Here is a 21,631-nt window from a genome sequence, read left to right as displayed (position 1 = left end):
GTCACCCATTTTGAATAATATTGCATGAGTTCTTTGTTTTTCAATGCAGTGTAGTATTCCATTGTGTGAATATACCACAGCTTCTCTATCCATTCCTTTGTTCATGGCCACTTAAGTTGTTTCCAACTCCTTGCTACTGTGAACAAAGCCGCAATAAACATGGATGTGCATATATCTGCTTGAATGTCAGTTACGGTCTCCTTAGGATATAGTCCCAGTAGTGGAATTGCTGGGTCAAATGGTATCTATCTCTATTTGCAACTTTGAGAAAGCACCACACCACTTTCCACAGTGGTTGCACCATTTTACACTCCCACCAACAGGGAATAAGGGTTCCAGTTTCTCCACTACCTTGCCAACATTTGTTGCTTGCTGTTCTGTAAAATTTTGCTATTCTTTTTTATTATTATTACTGTATTTTTACGTGTACCGTCAAATCAGATCTAACTGGTACAGGAGGCGATTGCCCCCTCCTTCTCCAGCAGAGCATCTGGTGGATTTGAACTGCATACCTCTGGGATTGCAGTGCAGCGTCTTGCCACTAGGCCACCAGAGCTCCCTTTAAATTTTGCTATTCTTAAGATGACATCTCATAGTTGTTTTGATTTGCATCTCTCTTAGAGCTAGAGATTTTGAACATTTCTTCATGTCTTTGTTGGCCATCTGAATGTCATCTTGGGTGAAGTATCTGTTCATACCCTGTGCCCATTTTTCAATTGGATTATTTACCTTTATCTTGTTGTGGTCTTTTTCACTTTTGTAAATACGGTCCTTTCCAAAGAAGTTCTTAATTTCTGATAGTCCTTTCTCTATTTTGTCTGGCTGTTTATGCTTTTGTTATCATAGCTAATAATCCATTTTTAAAAAACATACTCTTACATTTTCTTCTAAGTATTTTGTGGGTTTGGTTTAGGTCCCTGGTCCATTTTGAATTGGATTTTTTGTATATTGTTACATTTGGATTCTGATTATTCTTCTGCATGTGGAAATCTTTTTCCCAGCGCCATTTATTAAAGAGCATCTTCTTTCCCAATTAAATAGACTTAGGACCCATGTTAAAAATCAGTTGACCATTGTTAGTTTAATTTCTGGACTCTGAATTCTGTTCATTGGTATATGTCTATTACTATACCAGCATGAGGTTATTTTAATTACTGTGACTTTACAGTGTGTTTTGAAATCAGAACTTGTAATTATACTGCTTTTGTTTCTCTTCAAATTTGTGTTAGCTATTCAGTCAGGGTCACTTACCTTCTGATGTAAATGTGGCTCTATATCTTTTAAGAAGGCTCCAGGAGTTAGGGAGGAGGCATTGATTTTACAGATTGCATTGGGAATGGTATTTACAACTGTGCTGAGTTTGCTAGTTCCCAAACTCAGAATGTCCTTCTATTTACTTAGTTCATCTTTAATTGTTTAAAAAATAGGTTTTGTATCTAAACATTTATTCCTAGGAGCTTTATTATTTTCGATGCTATTGTAAATCATAATAATTCTTTAATTTCCTTTTCCATTTGATCATTTCTGAAACATGGAAATCTGAATTTTGTGTAGTGATGTTGTACTTGACCACGTTACTGAATTAATTTCTTAATTCTAATGACTTAGGATTCTCAGGAATGTTCTATGTACAGAGTTCTGTTGTCTGCAAAAAATAATTATAAAAAGCTGATTTTTAAAGGCTAGTATGTTGATACTTCATTTGTTCTTTTCTAAGTATTTCATTTATAATTTCAGGAAAACAGGTAACAAATTCAGTAGAGCATTCAAATCAGTCAGTTGGAATTCATGCACAAAGGTGAGCATAACTGTAGAATCTAATCATACATTCTTTGAATCCTTGCATTCAAGACATAAAAGATTGTATTGCTGCTAATAATTGAGTTTTGTTTTCATTTGATAGAACTGAAGTTTCTGACAAGAATATCACAACAGATGTTGGAAGAAAATTGGATGAAATTACAGCTCCCTTCTCAGGAGAGAATACAGTTCCAACAAGTAAACCATTGGAAAGCCACAGAAGGGTGCTCTGTTTTGATAATACTACTTCTGCTGTGGCAAATACACAGGGCCCAAACCCTAAGATGGTGTCACAAAACAAAGAGAAGAGTGAAATTTCTGTTCCTCATCTTGACTCTCCCATTGTGTCCCCTCCCATAAAATCCCCTTCGAATAATGCCATCAAAAAAGAAAGAGAGAAACTTCCTGTGCCTAAGATCTTATCAAAATCAGAAACTGCCACTAGCCGGCATACTACCATAAGAGAAACTCAGCAAGAAAAAAAAGCTTTGCCAACAGAAATTGTACTTGAGACTTTTCATAAAGCAACAGCTAATAAGGAGAATGAATTGTGCAGGGATATGGAGAAGCAAAAAAATCCAGAAACTACAAAATTGTCTAATGGACAGCAAAATGGGAGTTTACGGAATGAGAAAACTGTAGCTTCATTGCAAGAACAGACCAGAAAGCAAGGCACATCCTCAAACAGTAAAAATATCATTTCAGTAGGTACAGCTGTGAAGGATGTAAAACAAGAACAAACCAAATCTCCCAGTTGTTTGCTTAACCCGCTAAGCAAACACACCTCAGAAGTGTTACAAGATGTTCAGAGGCACAGTCCAGTAAATAGACTTGCCGATAGTGGTGAATTACCTATACCTCGGACCCCTGGCTCAGGAATAGGGGAGAAACATAAAGAAGAGTCAACAGATGGTATCAAGGTCCCCTCTAGTAGGCGTTTAGGTGAAGAGAGTAGCGCACCCAAAGCAATGGTCCCTCCTGCCACCCCGGACCTGCCTGCTTGTAGCCCTGCCAGTGAAACAGGAAGTGAGAACAGTGTCAACATGGCTGCGCACACGTTAATGATTCTTTCCAGAGCAGCTATCTCTAGGACAGCTTCAGCGACTCCTCTGAAAGATAACACACAGCAATTTCGATCTTCAAGGAGCACCACCAAAAAGCGGAAAATCGAGGAGTTAGATGACCGTGAGCGAAATTCCCGTACCTCTAACAAAAATCTTGGAAATTCATCCATACCGATGAAAAAGAAGAAAATTAAGGTAAGGGTCAAAGTTTGAATCTTGCAATCCCATCCTTATTAACCGTACTAAAGAGCTCAGCACTTTACACAGTTAGCAGAATACATTTTATAGTTGTGTTTCTCAGCCAGTGTGGTACTCAGAAGTGATTTGGAAAAAACAGCAGTTTCAAAACAACTGTGAAAGCATTTGTTTTTGTAAATTTCTTCCTTTGTATCTTTTTTTTCTGGGTTCTTCTGTGCCGTCGAGTTGCTTGTGACTCATAGCAACCCTGCTCTATCCTATGCCAACCTCACCGTCTCTGACACCCGCACTCCCACCACCCCAATCACAGAATCAATCCATCTCATCAAGGATCTTCCTCTCCTGCACCATCCCTCCACTCTCCCAAACATGATCTCCTGCTCCAGAGACCAGTCCCTCTTTGCAACATGCCCAACTTATGTCAGACGAAGCTTCAGAATCCTTGACTCCAAGGAGCATTCTGGCTTCACCTTCTCCAGGACAAACCTGTTTGTTCTTCTAGCAGTTCATGGTATAGTCAACACTCTTCTCCAGCACCACAGCTCAAAGGCATCAATTCTCTATCATCTCTAGTCACTGGTCAGTGTCTAACTCTCCAATGCATAGCATGTAATTACAAAGACTGTAGCCAGGATCAGGCGCACCTTAGTCTCCAGCCTAACGTCATTGCTCTTCAGTACTGTTGAGAGGTCCCTGACAGCTGACTTTTTCAGTGCAATTTGTCTCTTGAATTCCTGGCTACTGGTACCAAGAATGTTGACTGTGGAGCCAAACAAACTAAAACTGTTAACTATCTCAGTCTCTTCACCATCCATACTGATGCTGCCAATTGGTTCAGTTTTGAGAACATTTGTTTTCTTGATGTTGAGCTTCAGTCCATATAGGAGGCTGCAGTCCTTGACTGTCTGCAGCAAGCGCTTCAGGTCCTCCTCAGTTTCAGCAAGCAGGGTTGTGTCATCTGCATAATGCAGGTTGTTGATGATTCTTCCACCAATCCTGATGCCACATTCCTCCTCATACAGCTCAGCATTTTGGATGATCTGTTCTGCATACAGATTGAAAAGGTATGGAGACAGAATACATCCCTGATGGACCCCCTCCTTCTTTTTGAACCATGTAGTGTCTCCTTGCTCTGTTCTGACAACTGCTTCTTGGTCCAGGTATAGGTTTCAGCATAACCAAATGTTCTGGGATTCCCATTCTTCTCAGAGTCAGCCAAAGCTTGTTGTGATCCACACAGTCAAAAAGCCTTTGCATAGTCAGTGAAGCACAGATAGACATTCTTCTGGTATTCTCTGCTTTCTGCCAAGATCCATCTAACATTAGCTATAATATCCCTAGTACCACGACCTCTTCTAAATCCAGCCTGCACATCTGGCAGTTCTCTGTTGACATATTGCTCCAATCATTTTTGGATAATTTTCAGCAGAATCTTGCATTATTATTAATGATATTGTTCAATAATTTCCGCACTCTGTTACGTCACCTTTAACAAATACAGTCTTTTCCAGTCAGTGGGCCAGCTGGCTGCCCTCCAGATTTCTTGGCACAACTTAATGAGCACATCCAGGGCACTGTCTATTTCTTGAAATATGTCAGTTGGTATGCCATCAACTCCTGGAGCCTTGTTTTTTGCCAGTTCCTTCAGAGCAACTTAAACGTCCTCTATCACCAGGCTCTTGCTAATATGTTATTTCATGATATTCTTCTGTGTCAGCCAATTCCTTCTATTGCAGTGACTCTGTACTCCTTCCATCTTCTTTTAATGCTTCTTGGGTCGTTTAACACTCTACCCAACGTATCCTTAAGTGTTGCCACCCATGGCTTGAATTTGTTTTTCAACTCCTTCAGCTTAAAAAACGCTGAGCAAGTTCGGCCCTTTTGATTTTCTGACTCTAGCTCTCTGCACATTTTTTAGTATCTTGCTTTGTCGTCCCAAGCTGCGTTTTGAAATTTTCTGTTTAGCTCTTTGATTTTTCACAGGTTAGGACCCTAATAATCTGAATTTAGGACATGAGTTCTAGGCAAAAGCCCTTTTGTTCTGTCCACTCTAGGAAAGTCCATGTCTCTCTTCAGCTTTTAGGCTCTTTGGCAGTCATGAATGTATCTTTGCTCTACTTGCTCATTTAATCTGTTCTTTTATATGTCAAAAAGAGATTGATTAAAGAAACACCTTGTTGGGTAATGCTGCCTCCTTGATACAGCCAAGGAGAAAGCAGTCTCAAATGGAGTTATAAACGTAAGAGCTAGAGGTAGGATCTACAGCACTTTTTTTGGTAGGAGCAACAGTTCCAAACTAAATACAGTGCATCTCACATTTCATTGCAGTCGAGTCAGAACTGTAGCATAGCTGACCTTCTCTGCCGTTTCTAAGTCTGTAACTCACAGGGGAAAATACTCCACTCGTTCCCTCCTGGATCACTGATGGATTCAAACCCCCAGAGAGGCACAGCCGTTAGCTGAGCAGCATAACTCCCCATAGGTTGCACCACTAGGACCATAAACGGGAAAAGGGGGCTTTGTATTTCTGTTACAGTGGATCCATCTTGAGTTTCCTTTTTATATTTTTAATTGCAAGGATGACGTAAGGCAGAAAAGATGTATAACTACTGTTGTGTAGAATGCCAAACAAAACATGTCAAAGTTTAACTGTTCTCCATTAACCTTGGATTTATAAAATGTGTTTCTACTTCTCTGCAGAACTAAAATTTTAATAGGGTAAAAATTTTACCTATTTAGTAGTATATGTAACCTGTTAAGATTCTAGTGATTTAATAGAGGGCCTTTGGATGTTGTTTGATTTCACTGCATTAACTTGGGTTTCTATTATCTTTTGTGTTTTTATTTTAACAGAAAAAGAAGCTACCCAGTTCCTTTCCAGCCGGGATGGATGTGGATAAATTTTTATTATCGTTGCATTATGATGAATAAACATTCTGAATATCCATGAACAGTAGCTGTTTAAAACTGTTATCCCTTAAACTGAGTGTAGGAAATGGGATACTAACAGATTCTGGACGCTGACCTGCACTTTCATTGTACTGAAACTTCACTTTATATCTAAATCATGCTGTTTCTGAAGCAGCTTCCTAATCTGTAAATAGATTTACTTGGAATACTTCTATTTTGGAAGAAATGTTTGCAGAAATGTAAGTAAAGCCAGTCTGCAAAACTGTATAGCTTTGAAATTGCATATTGTAAATACTGTGTAAATGTTGTTGAAATAGAAGTTAAATCAACCTAATGTTCTTATATTGATTTTGAATTCTTATGATCCCAAGTTGTGAGGTTTACTCATCTAGAATAATTTCTCACTTTTCTGTTGGTAAAATACTTTTCTTTATAAGTTGTTGTCAGTAAATATCCAAAAAGATGTTTATAAACAGCTACTAAATAGTATAAAAGTTAAATCAACTTCAACTGGTAGTACAAGACCTAAGCAGATACCAGCAGTTTGATGGTTTGGTTTTAGAATGAGTACTTTACTACCCCTGCTTATCATTACAGTAAAGATTATAATCTTGAAAGACTGCTCTTTAACTATTCTTTCTGATTGTACTGGTCTCTTTGTTTTAAAGAGATAATTTTGTAAACCACTTATTGAGCTTTTGTTTATAATTTCTAAGCTATTTTCCAGAACTTTTAACTTGTTAGACTATTGAGCCATAAATGGTTTGGTTGTGTAGTGCTTAAAATTTCTTAAGTGTATATATACTTTTCTCCTAAATACTGGAGATTTAAAGAATTGCACTAATTCATAGGACTCCATAGTAGTGACCAATGCACATTTAATTTAAGTCTTGAATTGTTACGTTAAAGTTTGTGTGAAGGATTATCTCTGGTATCCTTTTATAAAGCCACAGCCATCATAAGATGTAAAAGAGGAACCATAGTTTTATATTTTAGTTTGTTGTAAAGTTGTCTGTGTTAAATACCTGTATGTGCTTAGATATAGGGCATCGTCTCTGTGCCCATAAAATGTGTAAAGAGTTACTCTCAAGGGTCCTTGAGGGGAATGAAAGAGGTGCCTTCTCTATATTACACTCAGAACTTAAAGTTGAAGAATTGGTTGAAACCTTAAAATGAGAACAAAAATTCCTAGTACCCAACCAATTGTGCCTGGATATTAAAGTATGTTTTTTAAGTGCTTTCCGTTTGATTAAATATATTTCTTTGGGTGTTTTTCCCCACATCCAAACTACATTTCAGCCATTTTTTAAACCTCAGCTCTACAAAAATAAATTCACCCTACTTGCTCACAGTAGTATTCAGTGTGGAAATCATGTCTCCATAATTGGTGAACCTTACTGCAAAAATTTATATTGTAAGAAATTTTTATGAAGTGGCAGTGTCTATTCCCAAGGAACTAAATATCACAGAGGTAATGTTTATTTAACCTGACTTGAAACAGTAGTGCAGTTAGATATAAATAAATATTTTTATAATTTAAAAGTTAGTGAAATTTTACTAGTTCAACCATACTTTTAGAAATTTGTCACATTCATTTGTAAGTCAGTTCTTGCTTACTCTCTCCAGAGTTCATGTAATGCTTAAAAGCTACACTTTTTCAGACCATTCTGTCAATATTTGTTGGTCTGCTTTACATGTGCTAAGTACTGTGGATTGACATAAAAGATAAGGTCACTTTCTTTGACATTTATTCTGTAAGTCAGGTTCTGCTTTATGTAATTCACAACTAACCTGTCCTTAGAGCCTTCATTTGTTTTAGAAGAAAATCATGACCTTTATTTTACCATAGAAATTTTTTTTTTTTAATAATTTCAGTGACCATTTACAGAGATTCTGGAATTCAGTTCATTCATTGTTGCACTTTACTCCCTGCCCAGCCCTCTCGCCTCCCCACCCCCACCCCAGTTCGCTCCTCTCTTTGAAAAGTAAAAGAAAAATTCTTTCTTTGATATACAGTCCCCCCCGCACCCCTCCCACTGCCCCAAATACACGCCACTATGCAATCTTAATTGTGGACTCTTGTGAATAAATTCTAATGACTAGAATTTAAGTGTACTATACTTTGGTATACTTGGTAAACTATTTTAATAGCCTAAAGTCCTGTAAGTGCATTTCTGAGTTCTGGCATACCACAAATAATAATTTGGGATTGTTTTTTATAGCTACAAGCACAGATCTAGTCTGTAGTTAAACATTACTTGGTGATTAATATAGTCAATGTATTTAAAATATTATATGTCATAAAACATTTGCTTCTTTTAGCCCAGAATTATATTAACACTCTAGAGTAGCCCTGCCAACCCAGAGCCATAGGTTGCTCAGTGGGAGAAAGATGGGTAGTCTCCTTGCTCCTGTGCAATTTACCACATCTGAAAACACTGAGTGTCAGCTTGGAGTTGGTTCCGTACATAACAACGATAACTATAGAGTGTTTTCATTCTGGAGATTATTAGAACGCTGTAATATGTCGAAGTTATACATGAAAAAGACTGGTTGTCATGACTATTATACCAAGATTGGTACTTTGATAGGAGTAATCACAAAAGCATGTTACTGTCTGTATCTACATTCTCATGGTAGCATCCTGCTAGCTCAGGCTCTGCTGCTTAAAATGGTATTTCTAGTTTTAAATTTATTATCATGCTTCCTTTTCAGTGGGCTTTTAAAACAATTTTCTAATTATGAAAAACTACATATTCATTATTATTTTGGACTACTATTAATCATCCTTTTTGTCTTAAGGTTTGCTCATACTCATAGTTGAATGAGTTTTGAAATTTTAATCCTTAGTATTCCCTCCCACCACATTTGAATTCATGCTGTAAGTATAACTTTCTAATTCTTTTTTCACTTTAAATAATTTCAAGCAAGGGTTTTATTCCCCCCCATCTTTATTTTTAAAAAGCCACAATGAACATCTTCATAAAAACACATCTGTTTACCAGTCATTTCCTCTGGAGGTATTTTAGAGTGGAAGGAGATCAAAAAAGTTACTGTGTATTTCATATGATCACATTTTCTTTTTCTCCTCCCCACCCTCCACCCCCCAAGACTTTACAGAAAAATTACCTTGATCTATTCCTTAAAAAGATTATCATTTCTTCTACTGACTCTGGGGAGCTCTACTAGTCGGTTGGCAGTTGCACTGGTAAACCACAGGGGGTGCCTCACAAGAGCCATGTAAACATTAAACATTCTGTAAGGCTCTGCCAGAGACACATGGGCAGTGTCTGCCCCTGTACTTTACTTTACAGCCTCCACAGACCTGCGGGAGGGTCATCTGTGAATTGGTGCAGCTAACTCAAGGGCCATGAGTTTCCATTTTCTGCTGAATATACTTAGGAATGAAATTCTTCCATGTCAGAGATAATAATAGTCAATTGTATCATTGTTTGCTTCCTTTTATTTTAAATGAGAAGATAGTGTTCTCTTTTTTTTTCTTTTGATATAATTAAAATTTACAAAGCAGATTTCTTTTTGCATTTAGTAATTGACACATTGTGTTTGGTGACATTGATCGCAGTCCCACTGTTAAAAAATACTCTTCCCACCTTTTCCCTGTATTTTCTGTGTCCGTTCAACCTTGTTTCCTATCCTTTCCCACATTCTTAGCTTTATCCTCAGGCAAATGCTGCCCTTTTGCTATTGCATGACTGGTTGTTCTGAAGGTTATGTTCCTCGGAGTTCCTGATCACCTTGCAGGCCTGACTCATGCGAACTGATTGCACTTCAGGCTTGAACAACGACCACTGGCCATAGTCTCAAGTGTCCACCTGCTCATCACACAGACCAGTCACCTTGGTCTCAATGATTTTTTACAGTTACACATTTTTTTCCCTTCTATCTGGGATATTGATGTTGATCCCTTTCAAAGTGATCAGTGGTAACCAGACATCGAGTTCTTCTAAACTGGATCATGGAAACTGACATTGGCGTGATGCATTAATCTTTTGCACTAATAATCCTTGGATCTTTTTACTCTTCTTTGCTCTAGATCAGAAGAAACCAGTGAGACCTTACATGTCGGCTCACAAACCTGTAAAACTCCAGTCACTACTCACCCAAGTAGGATGTAGAATAGTCCTTGTGGACTGGATTATGCCAGTGCACTGTGCTGTCTCCCACAGCTATATCCTGAGTTCCTAGATTCAGCAACTCATTCTCTAAAGATTTTGGTTACAGATAAGTTTTCATAATCTTGCTCTATTTACTGTATACATAGGAGTTTATTCTAGCACATACAGATACGTAGATTGATGTCTCAAATCTTCAGCTGCTGTTGATGAGATTGATTATATCTGTGGAAAGAATCATTGGAGACGCTTAATATCAAATGTGAAAAACCAGGCTAGTTGCTGACTCTGGAACAGACCTTCCATTCATGTGCAAGTTCAAGCTGAAGCTAATGAAAATTAAAACAGGAGCACACACAGCACAGACTCAGAAGTGCACACCCTCTGCCACACATGGCTGCACTCTGGCCTGGGTGTAGGCACCAAGGAGCTGCCAGCCTCGGTTACTGTGGCCATGTTGTCCCTAACTGGCCCACACTTTCACTGAGGCCAGTGAGAGCCCTGCTTGATCAGGTTCATCTGCTCTTGCCCAGATTGCAGCACCAGTTGCAAGGCCTAGAAGCCAGACGTGCACCTGTGCAAGCACACGGGGGCAGGGGGGTGGGGAACACTCAATGTGCTTGTGACTGTGAAGGCCGTGGCAAAGCCTTCATCAGGGAGTGTCCACTCAGCCACAATGCCCCAACCCACACTGGACAAAAGCCGCTTAGGTATGAAGCTAGTGGCTGTGGTCAGAAATTCAACACAATCAAAACTTGGAATATTTTGAGCACAAACATGAAAACCAGCAAAAGGCAGTATGTATATGACTTTGAAGGTTATAAGAAAGCCGTTAGGAAGCAGCAACTTAAAGTCCACCAGGGCCCATGTTCATGTGTAACCATGAAGGATGCAGCAAACACCTGGCATCACCGAGCAGGTTGAAACATGACAGGGTGGATGAGGGCTATCATGCTGAAAGGGATGTTGTTTTGTGGAAGAAATGTGGACAAAGCTTTTAGAACTTGTGAGAAGCCCATAAAGAGAAAATGAGGTGTGAAATATGCCAGAAAACATTCTAATGCAAAGATTATCTCAAGCAGCACATGAAGACACATGACCTAGTGCTGGACATGTGTCCGTGCCCCGAAGAAGGCTGTGGAAGGACCTAGACCACCATATTTAACATTCGGAGTCACATTCTCCCTTTCCATGAGGAGAAGCGCCCATTTCTGTGTGAACACGCTGGCTGTGGCAAAGTGCTTGCCATGGAACAAAGCTTCACTCAGCATGCTGTCGTACACAACCCCACCAGGAGGAAGATGGAGAGCAAAGTAAACCCAGCATGGGGGAAAAGGAGTTTGGCCTCTCGTCTGAGTGGATACCTAACCCCCTTTCCGCCCAAACCCCCGAAAAAATGGGAACACAGCTCCCTTTTGCCTTCGCAGGGAGAGCCACAGGACTGTGTGGAAAGGGACATGCTTCTGACAGGACCCTCACCATCAGCTAGCGAGCAGGCTGCCCCACAGGACAGAAGGACCAGCAAGCTCTTGTTTCGTTTCTCTCAGTACATTTCTTTTTATTGGAATTACTGATGGGGTTCGGGGCGGGGGAGAAGATGAAAACAGCCACAAGCACCAAAATTTGACCTTGAGTCGATCCCACCTGAAATTTAAAACCATCTCAAGAACAGGTTTGAGGTCTTGAACCCTAATGAACTAAATCAAGACTATCATCCATGAAGAATGCAAAAAGGTCATTAAAAAAGACAGGAGGAGGAAAAGACCAAGAAGGATGTCAGAAGAAACTGAAAATTGCACTACAATGCTGGGAATCCAGAGCAAAGGGAAGAAATCAGGGACTTGACCAGGAAATTTTAAAGGGCAGCCCAGGAAGACAAAGCAAAGAATTAAAATGTGCAAAGGGCTGGAGTCAGAAAATGAAAAGGGTCAAAGTCACTTGAATTTCTTAAACTAAGCTGAACAAATTTAAGCATTGAATTGCAATACTCTACAGCCAAGCACAATCAATAAGAGTGCATCTGAATTCCAAAATCAATCTCCATAATAGTCTGTGTTTCCTACTGCCAAAGGGGCCCTTTAGAGTAGTGAGAGAAGATCTTCTCCCTGAAACCCACAGTGTCCCTTTTCAGCAGGAAGTAGCTAAGAGAATACGCCGTCCCCTTTTCCTTATGACTCAGGGTGAAGTCTCTCTCAGGGAGGAGTGATAGGGAATGGCAAAGGATACACTGACAAAGAAGATTAATCAGAACTGGCTTTGACAAGCACTGTGGCATTTGGACAAGAACAAACTGGGAGGAGGGTAGAGAGAATAGTGCAACAATGAATGAGTGGAAGCCCAAAATCTCTGTAAATGTTTATGAAAATTAATAAAATATAATTATAGAAAAAAAAAACAAAAAAAAACTTCCAAAAAAAAAAAAAGAATTGCAATACTTAAAGATGCTACAGGAGAATATTGAATGATCCAGGAAGAATGAAAACAAGATGGAAGGAGAATACAGAGTTACTATACCAAAAAGAATTGGCTGACACTGAAGAATTTCCTGAAACAACATATGTTGGTTAGGTTTATAACATTATGTTTATCAGTGGCGATAAAGGAGGAAGTTCAAGCTGCTCTGAAGAAATTGGAAAAAAAATAAATCCCCAGGTATTGATGGCATACCAATTTACATATTTCAACAAACAGATGCAGCCCTGGACATGCTCACCAGGTGCCAAGAAATCTGGAGGATGATTACCTGGTCAACTGACTGGAAGAGATCCATATTTTCCATTCCCAAAAATTAATTATCCAAGAACTGAACAGTAGTACATAGACAATACTGCCAGAAACACAAGCTGGGTTTAGAAGAGGCCGTGGCACTAAGGATATCATTGCCAATGTCAAGTAGATCCTGGTTGAAAGTAAAGCATACACAGAAGACATTCAAAAGAATTTCTTGTATTTTATTGACTGTGCAAAGGTATTTGACTCTGCGGAGCTGAACAAATTGTGACTAAAATTGAAAAGAGTGGGAATTCTTAATTGTACTCATGTGAGACCTATTCTTAGATTGGGAAGCAACAGAGCTTCCTGTTGTGTTGTCCGAACAGAGTGAGAAAACATTGCATGGCTCAAAATCAAGGAGTGTGTCCTCTGTGCATTTTTTACTTATCTTTTGTTATTCAGATACTCAATGTCTTCTATCAATTCTAGGCAGTATTTTGTTGTATATCTTATTGCCAAATACTTTCCCTAGTCAGTAGACTTATTTTGGAGAAGTCTTTTGATAAATCTAAGTATGTTAGAAATTTTCATTCATCTAAGTTACGTTCTGCTGTTTATGCATTTGGTAACACAAAAAGTTCATTTATGCCCTTAAATTTTCACTTTCCGGGGAGCTCTGGTGGCTTAGTGGCAAGGAGCTGCAACTACAATCCCAGAGGCACACGGTTCGAATCCACCAGATGCTCTGCCAGGGAAGGAGGGACAATCTCCTCCTGTACCAGTCAGATCTGATTTGATGGTACACGCACACAAAAATAAAAAATAAAAAAAAAATTTTCACTTTCCTTTTCATTGTTGGTACAGTTTTAGGTTTTACATTTAGGTGTTTGATCCATCTTGAGTTATTTTTTATATATGATATGTGAATCTTCTTTCCTTTTCTGCAAGTGGGTATCCAGTTTTCCCAGCACCACTTACCAAAGAAGGCAGTCTTTTTCCCAATTTTATAGATTCTAAACCCTTATCAACAGTCAGCTGTCCATGATGGGTTTAGGCTTTTAATTCTTGATTTGTTAATGTTGAAGGAGTTGGCGACCAATCCATGTACGATTGTTTTGGTACCAATCATGAAGAATCAACGTAATTTTTTTTTTCTTCACCTATCAACAGAGAACTGCCAGAAGTGCAGGTTGGGTTTAGAAGGGGTGGGTGTTCTAGGGATATTATAGCTAATGTTAGATAGATGTTGGCTGAAAGCAGAGAGTACCAAAGGAATGTCTTATCTGTGTTTCATTGATTATGCAAAGGCATTTGACTGTATGGATCACAACAAACTGTGGCTGACTCTGAAAAGAATGGGAAAGACCCTCTATGAGATGGATTGATTCAGTGACTGGGGTAATCGGGATGGTTGTGTCAGAGGCAGTGCGATTGGCACAGGCTAGAGCAGGGTTTAGGGCTGTTGTACATAGGGTCACTATGAGTTGCAGACGTCTCGATGGCACATAACAACAACAACATGCAAAATCTATACTTGGACCAGCAGGCAGTCCTCAGAACAGAGCAAGAAAACACTGCATGGTTCAAAATTAGGAAAGGTATATTCCAGGGATGCATCTAATGCCCATACCTTTTCAATCTATATGCAGAACAGATTATCCAGGAGGCTTGGCTCTGTGAGGAGAATATGGCATCAGGATTGGAGGAAGATTTATCAACAATCTGCGTTATACAGATGACACAACCTTGCTTACTGAAACTGAGGAGGACCTGAAGTGCTGGCTACAGAAAGTCAAGGACTGCAGTCTTCAATATGGATTGAAGCTCAGCATCAAAGATTCTCACCACTGGGCCAATATGTAGCATCATGATAGATGAAGCGATAAAGATTGTTTACAGCTTTAGTTTGCTTGGTTTCATAATCAACACTCTTGAAACCAGCAGCCAGGAAATCAAAAGATGAATTGCATTGAGAAAGTCTGCTGTCAGGGTCCTCTCCAGAGTACTGAAGAGTAGTGATGTCAATCTGGAGACTAAGGTGTGTGTGCCTGAAAGCTGCACAATGACTAGGGATGATAGAGAATTTATGCCTTTGAGCTGTGGTGCTGGGGAAGATTATTGAATATCCCATGGACTGCCAGGAGAACAAACAGGTTCATCCTGGAGAGGGTGAAACTAGGCTGCTCCTTGGAGGTAAAGATTCTGAGGCTTTGTCTAACATCCTTAGGGCATGTTGCAAGGAGGGACAAGTCCTTGGAGAGGAACATGCTTAGAAGGGTAGAGAACAGCACAAGAGAGGAAGACCCTCTATGATATGAATTGATTCAGTGACGGGTGGCGGGGGTAGGTGTGTCAGAGATAGTGAAGTTGAGACATGCTAGAGCAGGGCTCAGAACTGTACATAGGGCTGCTGTGTGTAAGTCACAAGTGACTCAACGCCATGTAACAACACATACTTAATCACTTGTTCCACACAATTTGTTAAAATGCTCCATTCCACACCTGTCATTTGTCTTTATATAGACCTATAATTTCTTACTTAAAATTTTAAAATCCAAGTTTCTGAAAGCTTCTTACCTAATTTAGCATGCCTAAGTCTGACCTTAGCTGACATGAAACTAACCACTCATATACTCTATCCCATTTGATGTAAATGTTCATATTTTGCTATTTAAGTAATAATATACTTGATTAGAACATACTGTTTCAAACTCACCTAAGTGTATGTGAATAGACGTTCATCATTACCTTTTCTAAAACTCAGAAACCTTGTGAATTATGAAAACTCACCCCAAAGTAGCCCAAGTGTCACAGCAGTTAAAGCACTTGGCTTCTAACCAAGAGATTGGCAATTTAGACCCAAAATGCACTCCTCTAGAGAATGGTGAAGGAGCCTCTGTGAAGTCTGGTAGCCTTGAAACCCTCCTTGGCAGTATCAACCCCACTCTCCTCCTACAGAATCTCTATAAGCTGAAGTCAGTTTGATGGCAAGTAGATTGAGTTTTGGTGGATTTAGCTAATCCTGTGAGCCTATCAGCAGCTCTCTGGAAGAGCAATGGGCAGTATCTCATTAGGGCTTTGGAAACCACAAGGTCACTAAAAATTGGAACCAACTCAACAGCCATGAGTTTTTCAAAATTTACCTCACAGGTGCTCTGCTGGAGAAGGAGGGGCAATCTCTTCCTGTACCAATCAGACCCAGTTTGATGATGTAACAAAAAAAATTTTTTTTAATTTACCTAAGTTTATACAAATAGATTACTGTGCATATTGACTATTCTGTCCCACTAATCACTATAACTTTGTAAAACTAATTCTTGATTCAGCAAGTATTCACTTTTATTCTTTGTGATAGACATTAGAAGCTCTTAGGTTTCAAACAAATTAGTAAGAAACTCATTTTCTCAAGTGATAGTGATGATGGTGTGGTATGTATCAATAAAGTTTTATCATCAGTAGGTCTATCATTTTACTAACCTCGGTATCTGGTGACTGTTTTGGAAGAATTCTTTATTCCATTGTTTCTTAACTGATTTTGTTAGGGAAAAATTTCTGTTTTGCATACAAAATGTGTATACATTGTTATTCATGTGCATTGTGTTTCATATGATCATTCCAAGATACTGTGTTTTATAAAATTAATCACCATTGATCTAAGCCTGCCATTATCCTGTCTTTTCAGGTCTTTCCTAATTTAACTCCCTGCTTCTCCTTCTGCCTTCAAAACTCTGAGATGCCATGATTTCCCGTCTCTCGTTCCCCTCCCCTTCTGGACTTCTATGCATATCATACTTGTTATACTTTTTATACTGTTTTTACAGTAATGGTCTTATGCAGTCTTTGTCATTGTAAGACTTAGTTAATGCAGCTTTTATAAGTTTTTTCACTTATAAACTTCTTCTAGAATCATTACCAAAATTTCACAAACCAGCAATCCTTGTGGCTCAGTGAGTTTTCTCTAAATATCCAGATCATCTAGAACATTAAGAGTAAGCTACAACCCACTTTCTCATCCCTTCTACTAACTGCCTGCCCCAGCGGTAATTATCCCCTAAATGCTAGCATGATATGTTCGTTTTAGCTGCATCATTTAACTTTATATTTTAAACAACTCCCCATATATACCCTTTTTAAAAAAAATAATTGATATTTTAATGAAAGTTTATAGAGAACTTAGCTTTCCATTCATTCATTGTTGCACATTTTCCCCCATATATATTCTTAATAACTATTTTGCTTTGTAAGATTTGCTTGTGTGCAGTTGAGTTCTGTCATCATTAGTGCTTGTTGCTCCTTGGAGGCAAGGATTCTGAAGCTTCATCTGACATACTTTGGGCATGTTGCAAGGAGGAACTGATCCTTGGAGAGGGACATCATGCTTGGGAGGGTGGAGGGACAGCGCAGAAGAGAAAGACGCTCTATGAGGTGGATTGATTCAGTGACTGGGGTAATCGGGGTAGGTGTGTCAGAGACAGATTGGCACAGGACAGAGCAAGCAAGGTTTAGGACTGTTGAACATAGGGTCGTTATGAGTCACAGGCAATTGGATGGCACATAACAACAATCTCCCTTGTTATAATTTGTTGCAAAATTGATGAACATTCACATTGTTTCCCATTTGTCGGTATCTTGTAGAACTTGGACTATTTTGTACTTTTGTGTCTGTGAATATTACACTATGAGGTAGCTATGTATTTTGGAGTGAAGTTGCTGGGTACATAGGTTGCATATTCATTCTTACACTTTTTTGCTGTTTTTCATACAGTGGTTGTTCCAGTTTATACCAACAGTGTAGAGGTCTGCTGGCTCAGCAGGTAGAGGTCTGCATTGCTAACCAAAGGTGGCACGGCACCTGTAGCAGTTCAAACCCACTAGCAGTTCTGTGGGAGAAACCTGTGTGATCTCCAGTGTGATGCACAGCCTCAACACCAGCTGGAAGGTCCCCTACGAGTTGATGACAATGAGAGACGCAGAAGAAGGAAGAGAGACCAGCAGTATTAGTAGTTCTGGTTCCACGTCATCACCAATACTTGCCCTATTCATTTTAGCAGTGTATACTTAGCATTTGAGTTTTAGTTTTTCTTGATATTTTAACATCTTTCCAAGTGCTTATTGGCCATTGAGATATCATATGTATAATAGTTTTACCCATTTTTTAAATTGTGTTGTCTGCAATTTTTCTATTTTGTAGACATTTTCCTGTATTAGAGACACATTGTCTTTAGGATTAGACAGCAGCATCAGCTGTCCTTACTCTTTGGCCTGCCCCTTACCTTCTCAATACTGCGTCAGCAGTTGTTAACAAAATCCCATGTAGGCCATTTCTCCCGATTTTTATTAACACTGTTTTAATCCTTTAAGAAGAAAGCTATGCATATTTTCTCATTTTACATTTTTTTATCTTTGTTCTTATTTCATGTCTCGAATTGGTTTTCTCTGTACTGTGAGATCTGGGTTATGGCTAACTTTTTCCACATCCCCCTAGAACCTCGTATTGAAAAAGAGTATTTTCCTAGCTACATTATGATCTTCACATATTTGAGTAAGGTGCGTATTGTGGGTTTGTTTCTGGAATCTAATCTATTCCATTGTTTGGTTTTTAGACAATTAATAGCAAAGCATTAATCTTGAGCTTTGTTTGGGTCCCTTAATGATTTCTTGAACATATAATCATCTGCCTAGGAAAACGTAGTCAGTGTGTTTTGAGATGTTTTTTCATTGGTTTTTTGTTTTTGTGGGTTTTCTTCTGCACAAGAGGGGGCTTGGGGGCGGGGGGGGGCGTTAATTAGGAAAAGGCATAATGAAACTTAACAATCAGCCTAGGAGCAGCATCTGTGATGGACGAGGGCGAGGCCAGACTTGTACTCTTGCTGGCTGATCCACATCAGCTAGAAGGTGGCGGAGAGGCCAGAATGGAGTCGCTGATCCACACGTTATTTGCACTCACGGGAAGTAATGATATTTTCATTCAACTGGGCACCAGGGCTGTGATCATCTACAACCTGTTGACAATACCTGGTTCCATGGGGGTCCCGCCATACAGCATCGTGTGGGCATCAAGGCCCTTGTGGACACAAACGTCACACTTCATGATGGAGGTGAAGGTAGTTTTGTGGATGCCAGGACAATCCATGCCCAGGAAGGAGAGCTGAAGATGCCTTGGGCAGGAATGTGTGTTCCTGTCTTTCGGGCAGCTCATGGCTCTTCTCCAGGGTGGACACAGAGGCCGGCAGGACCATCTGTTGCTTGAAGTCCAGGGCAACATAACAGTTTCTCTGTGACATCACACAGAATTTTCTACTCAGTGGGTGGCGAAGCTGTAGCTTCATTCGTTGAGGATCTTCATGAAGTAGTCCACCAGGTGCAGGCACAGGAAGGCATTGGGGAGAGCGTACCCTCGTAGGTGGGCAGTATGGGATGGCCCATTGTGGGAACCCATCACAACACTGGTGGTGCAGCCAGAGGCATCCAGGAACAACATGGCCTGGGTGGCGGGCTACATGACGGGGTTTTGTCTCGAACATGATCTGACTCATCTTCTGGTTTGCTTTGGGGTCCAGGGGAGCCTCAGCCAGCAGCACGGGGTGCTTGTCAGCTCATTAAAAGCCACACACAATTCGTTGTAGGAAAGGCAGTGCCAGATCTCCTCCACGCCATCCCAGTTCCGATGCCAAGCTCCATGGGGTACTTGGAGACTGCCTCATGTCCTCAGTGCATGTTGTCAGGAGAGACTAGTACCTGAAAGACGCCATGCTTGGGGCAGCAACAGTTCAGCAAAGAAAAGGACAACCTACAGTGACCACATCAGTGCGCTCAGTCCAGTGGAGATGGGGACAGTGGCGCAGGACCAGGCTGGGTTTCTGGCTGTTGGACTTGGGTCACTATGAGTTGGAGTCAACTTGACAGCACCTAACAACACTTTAATTCTTTTTTAATTCTAACTACTCTGATTCATGCTTGAACTAATGATAAAATGGGCTTCTTGGCCCTGTTACTCTTCTTTTCCCTAAAATACTGTTTCTGCATTTCTAGCTCTGAGTGGTTTGTGAGCCACAAAAAGAAGCCAGAGTTATTTCCAAATGAATTGCAACATGATTCCCTAAATAAGAAACTCCAAAACACTACTGCAAATTCTCGTGTTAGTGAGAATGTTAAGTATAACATTTGGCTTTTGTAGAGCTGAAGAATCAGGAATGTGTGGGTGTTAAAAACAGGGACCGTATGTATCAGGGTATTCTTTCCCCACCCCTGTCTAAACATACCAAGACACTGGGCCATATGAAGAATGTGGCATCAAGACTGAAGAGTCATCTACCAGCAATATGAATAGGACACAACCATGCTTTTAGAAACAGAGAAAAATGAAGTTCTTACTGAAGAGCAAAGCCTTCAAACATTATACTTCACATCAAGAAAATTCTAAATCTGGACATTGAGAAATCTCCACTCTTTCCAGTGAAATTTCTCTCAGCCTAATTTGTTGATTCAGGTCAGGTTAAATTCCTCTACTTCTCACACCCTGAGTTATTAATACTACATTTTTCATCTAGTTTCCATTTTATTAATTTTTAAAAATATTTTCTTTCAATTATTGAAGAGTTAACTGATTTTTTTTTCTTGAACAATGTAAAAGAATTCCTTTTCCTCGGGAAATGGGGTAAGCAGTCCCCTTTTTTTATGTTCAATAAAATGAGAGACCCTCGATGAGATGGATCGATTCTGTGAGTGGAGTGGTGGGAATGAATGTGTTTGAGACGGCGAGGTTGGCACAGGATAGAACGGCATTTAGGGCTCTTGTACATAGGGTCGCTATGAGTCGCAAGCAACTCGATGGCACAGAACAACAACAAACACAGTGCGGGGAGCTCTGGTGGCAGAGTCCGCAGGCGGTGAACCGGAATCTGCAGGGGGTGATCCAAAGACAGCCCCTCTGGCAGTTCAAACCCACCAGTGGTTCCTCAGGGGAAAGACAGCCAATCTCCCCATGTGATCTGTGCCTCCTAGAAAGTCAACTAAGAGTTGATTTGAACTTGCTGGCTAATAATTAGAGAGCTTAATTCTTTGTTTTTGCAGTCCCCACCTTGACTGCTGCGTGTTGCAATGGTACTTCAAAGACTAAGCTCGGTGATTGTGTTTACCAAGCCGAAATTGAATGCCAAGCGTGAGGATTTGCCCCCATTCTAGACTTGCCCATGTGGGCCTCTCATCTTCTTAGTCTTTGCCATTGAGTTGGAACCAGCTCATAGCTCCCCTCTGGTGAGTCTTTTTGAAGGTTGTAAATCAAACTAGGGGAAACTGTCCATGTTTCTCATGGCCAGAGAGGTGCCACGTTGGGGTGAGCAGCTTACCTCCCTACAGACCAGGCCCCTCGCGCTCCCCTCTGTCAGGCACCACAGAGTACACCGGTGCCTGTGATGTGCCTACTCACAGGTGAGGCATGGTTCACCGGAACCAGCTCTCAAGGTCAAGGATCTGCTAATGTATGTCAGCTCTAGCTAACACTGAAACTCCACTTTTTGTAATCCTCAAAAGTATAAATTGGTTTGCATTCTCTAGTCATTGGTATTTCACATAATACAGGTTAATATTATAAAGTATGTCAAGCTTCTAAAGATTATAAATAAAGTTAATGCAGGAGAAACAATTTATTTGTAATTGCAAAAGATTTTTGGCTTTGATCTTTTTCTTATAAAAAAAGGAGTTACAATAGGAAATAATAAAAAAAAGGCAACTGATTATTGTATATAAACTGACCCCGGGGCAGTCAAGTTCCGTGGCGCCTTTCTGATTGCATTGAAGATTATGTTCCTCCAT

General features: G+C 39.9%; 1 protein-coding gene and 1 pseudogene across 1 annotated transcript in view; both read left to right on the top strand.

Moving 5' to 3' along the window:
- Positions 1-5,993, top strand: part of NPAT (nuclear protein, ataxia-telangiectasia locus) — a 70,741-nt gene extending 64,748 nt beyond the window's left edge. Inside the window, exons 16-18 of the mRNA XM_006899064.1 lie at positions 1,738-1,798; positions 1,904-3,059; positions 5,916-5,993. Of these exons, the coding sequence (XP_006899126.1) occupies positions 1,738-1,798; positions 1,904-3,059; positions 5,916-5,993 (1,295 nt within the window). The remainder of the gene's footprint in view (positions 1-1,737; positions 1,799-1,903; positions 3,060-5,915) is intronic.
- Positions 5,994-10,882: 4,889 nt separating this feature from the next.
- Positions 10,883-11,679, top strand: LOC102863868 (annotated as a pseudogene).
- Positions 11,680-21,631: the final 9,952 nt, after the last annotated feature.

This window comes from Elephantulus edwardii, unplaced genomic scaffold (assembly GCF_000299155.1).
Source record: "Elephantulus edwardii isolate Elephantulus edwardi_28Jun2011 unplaced genomic scaffold, EleEdw1.0 scaffold00245, whole genome shotgun sequence".
Classification (NCBI taxonomy): Eukaryota; Metazoa; Chordata; class Mammalia; order Macroscelidea; family Macroscelididae; genus Elephantulus; species Elephantulus edwardii.
This window is presented reverse-complemented; position numbering and strand designations above follow the sequence as displayed.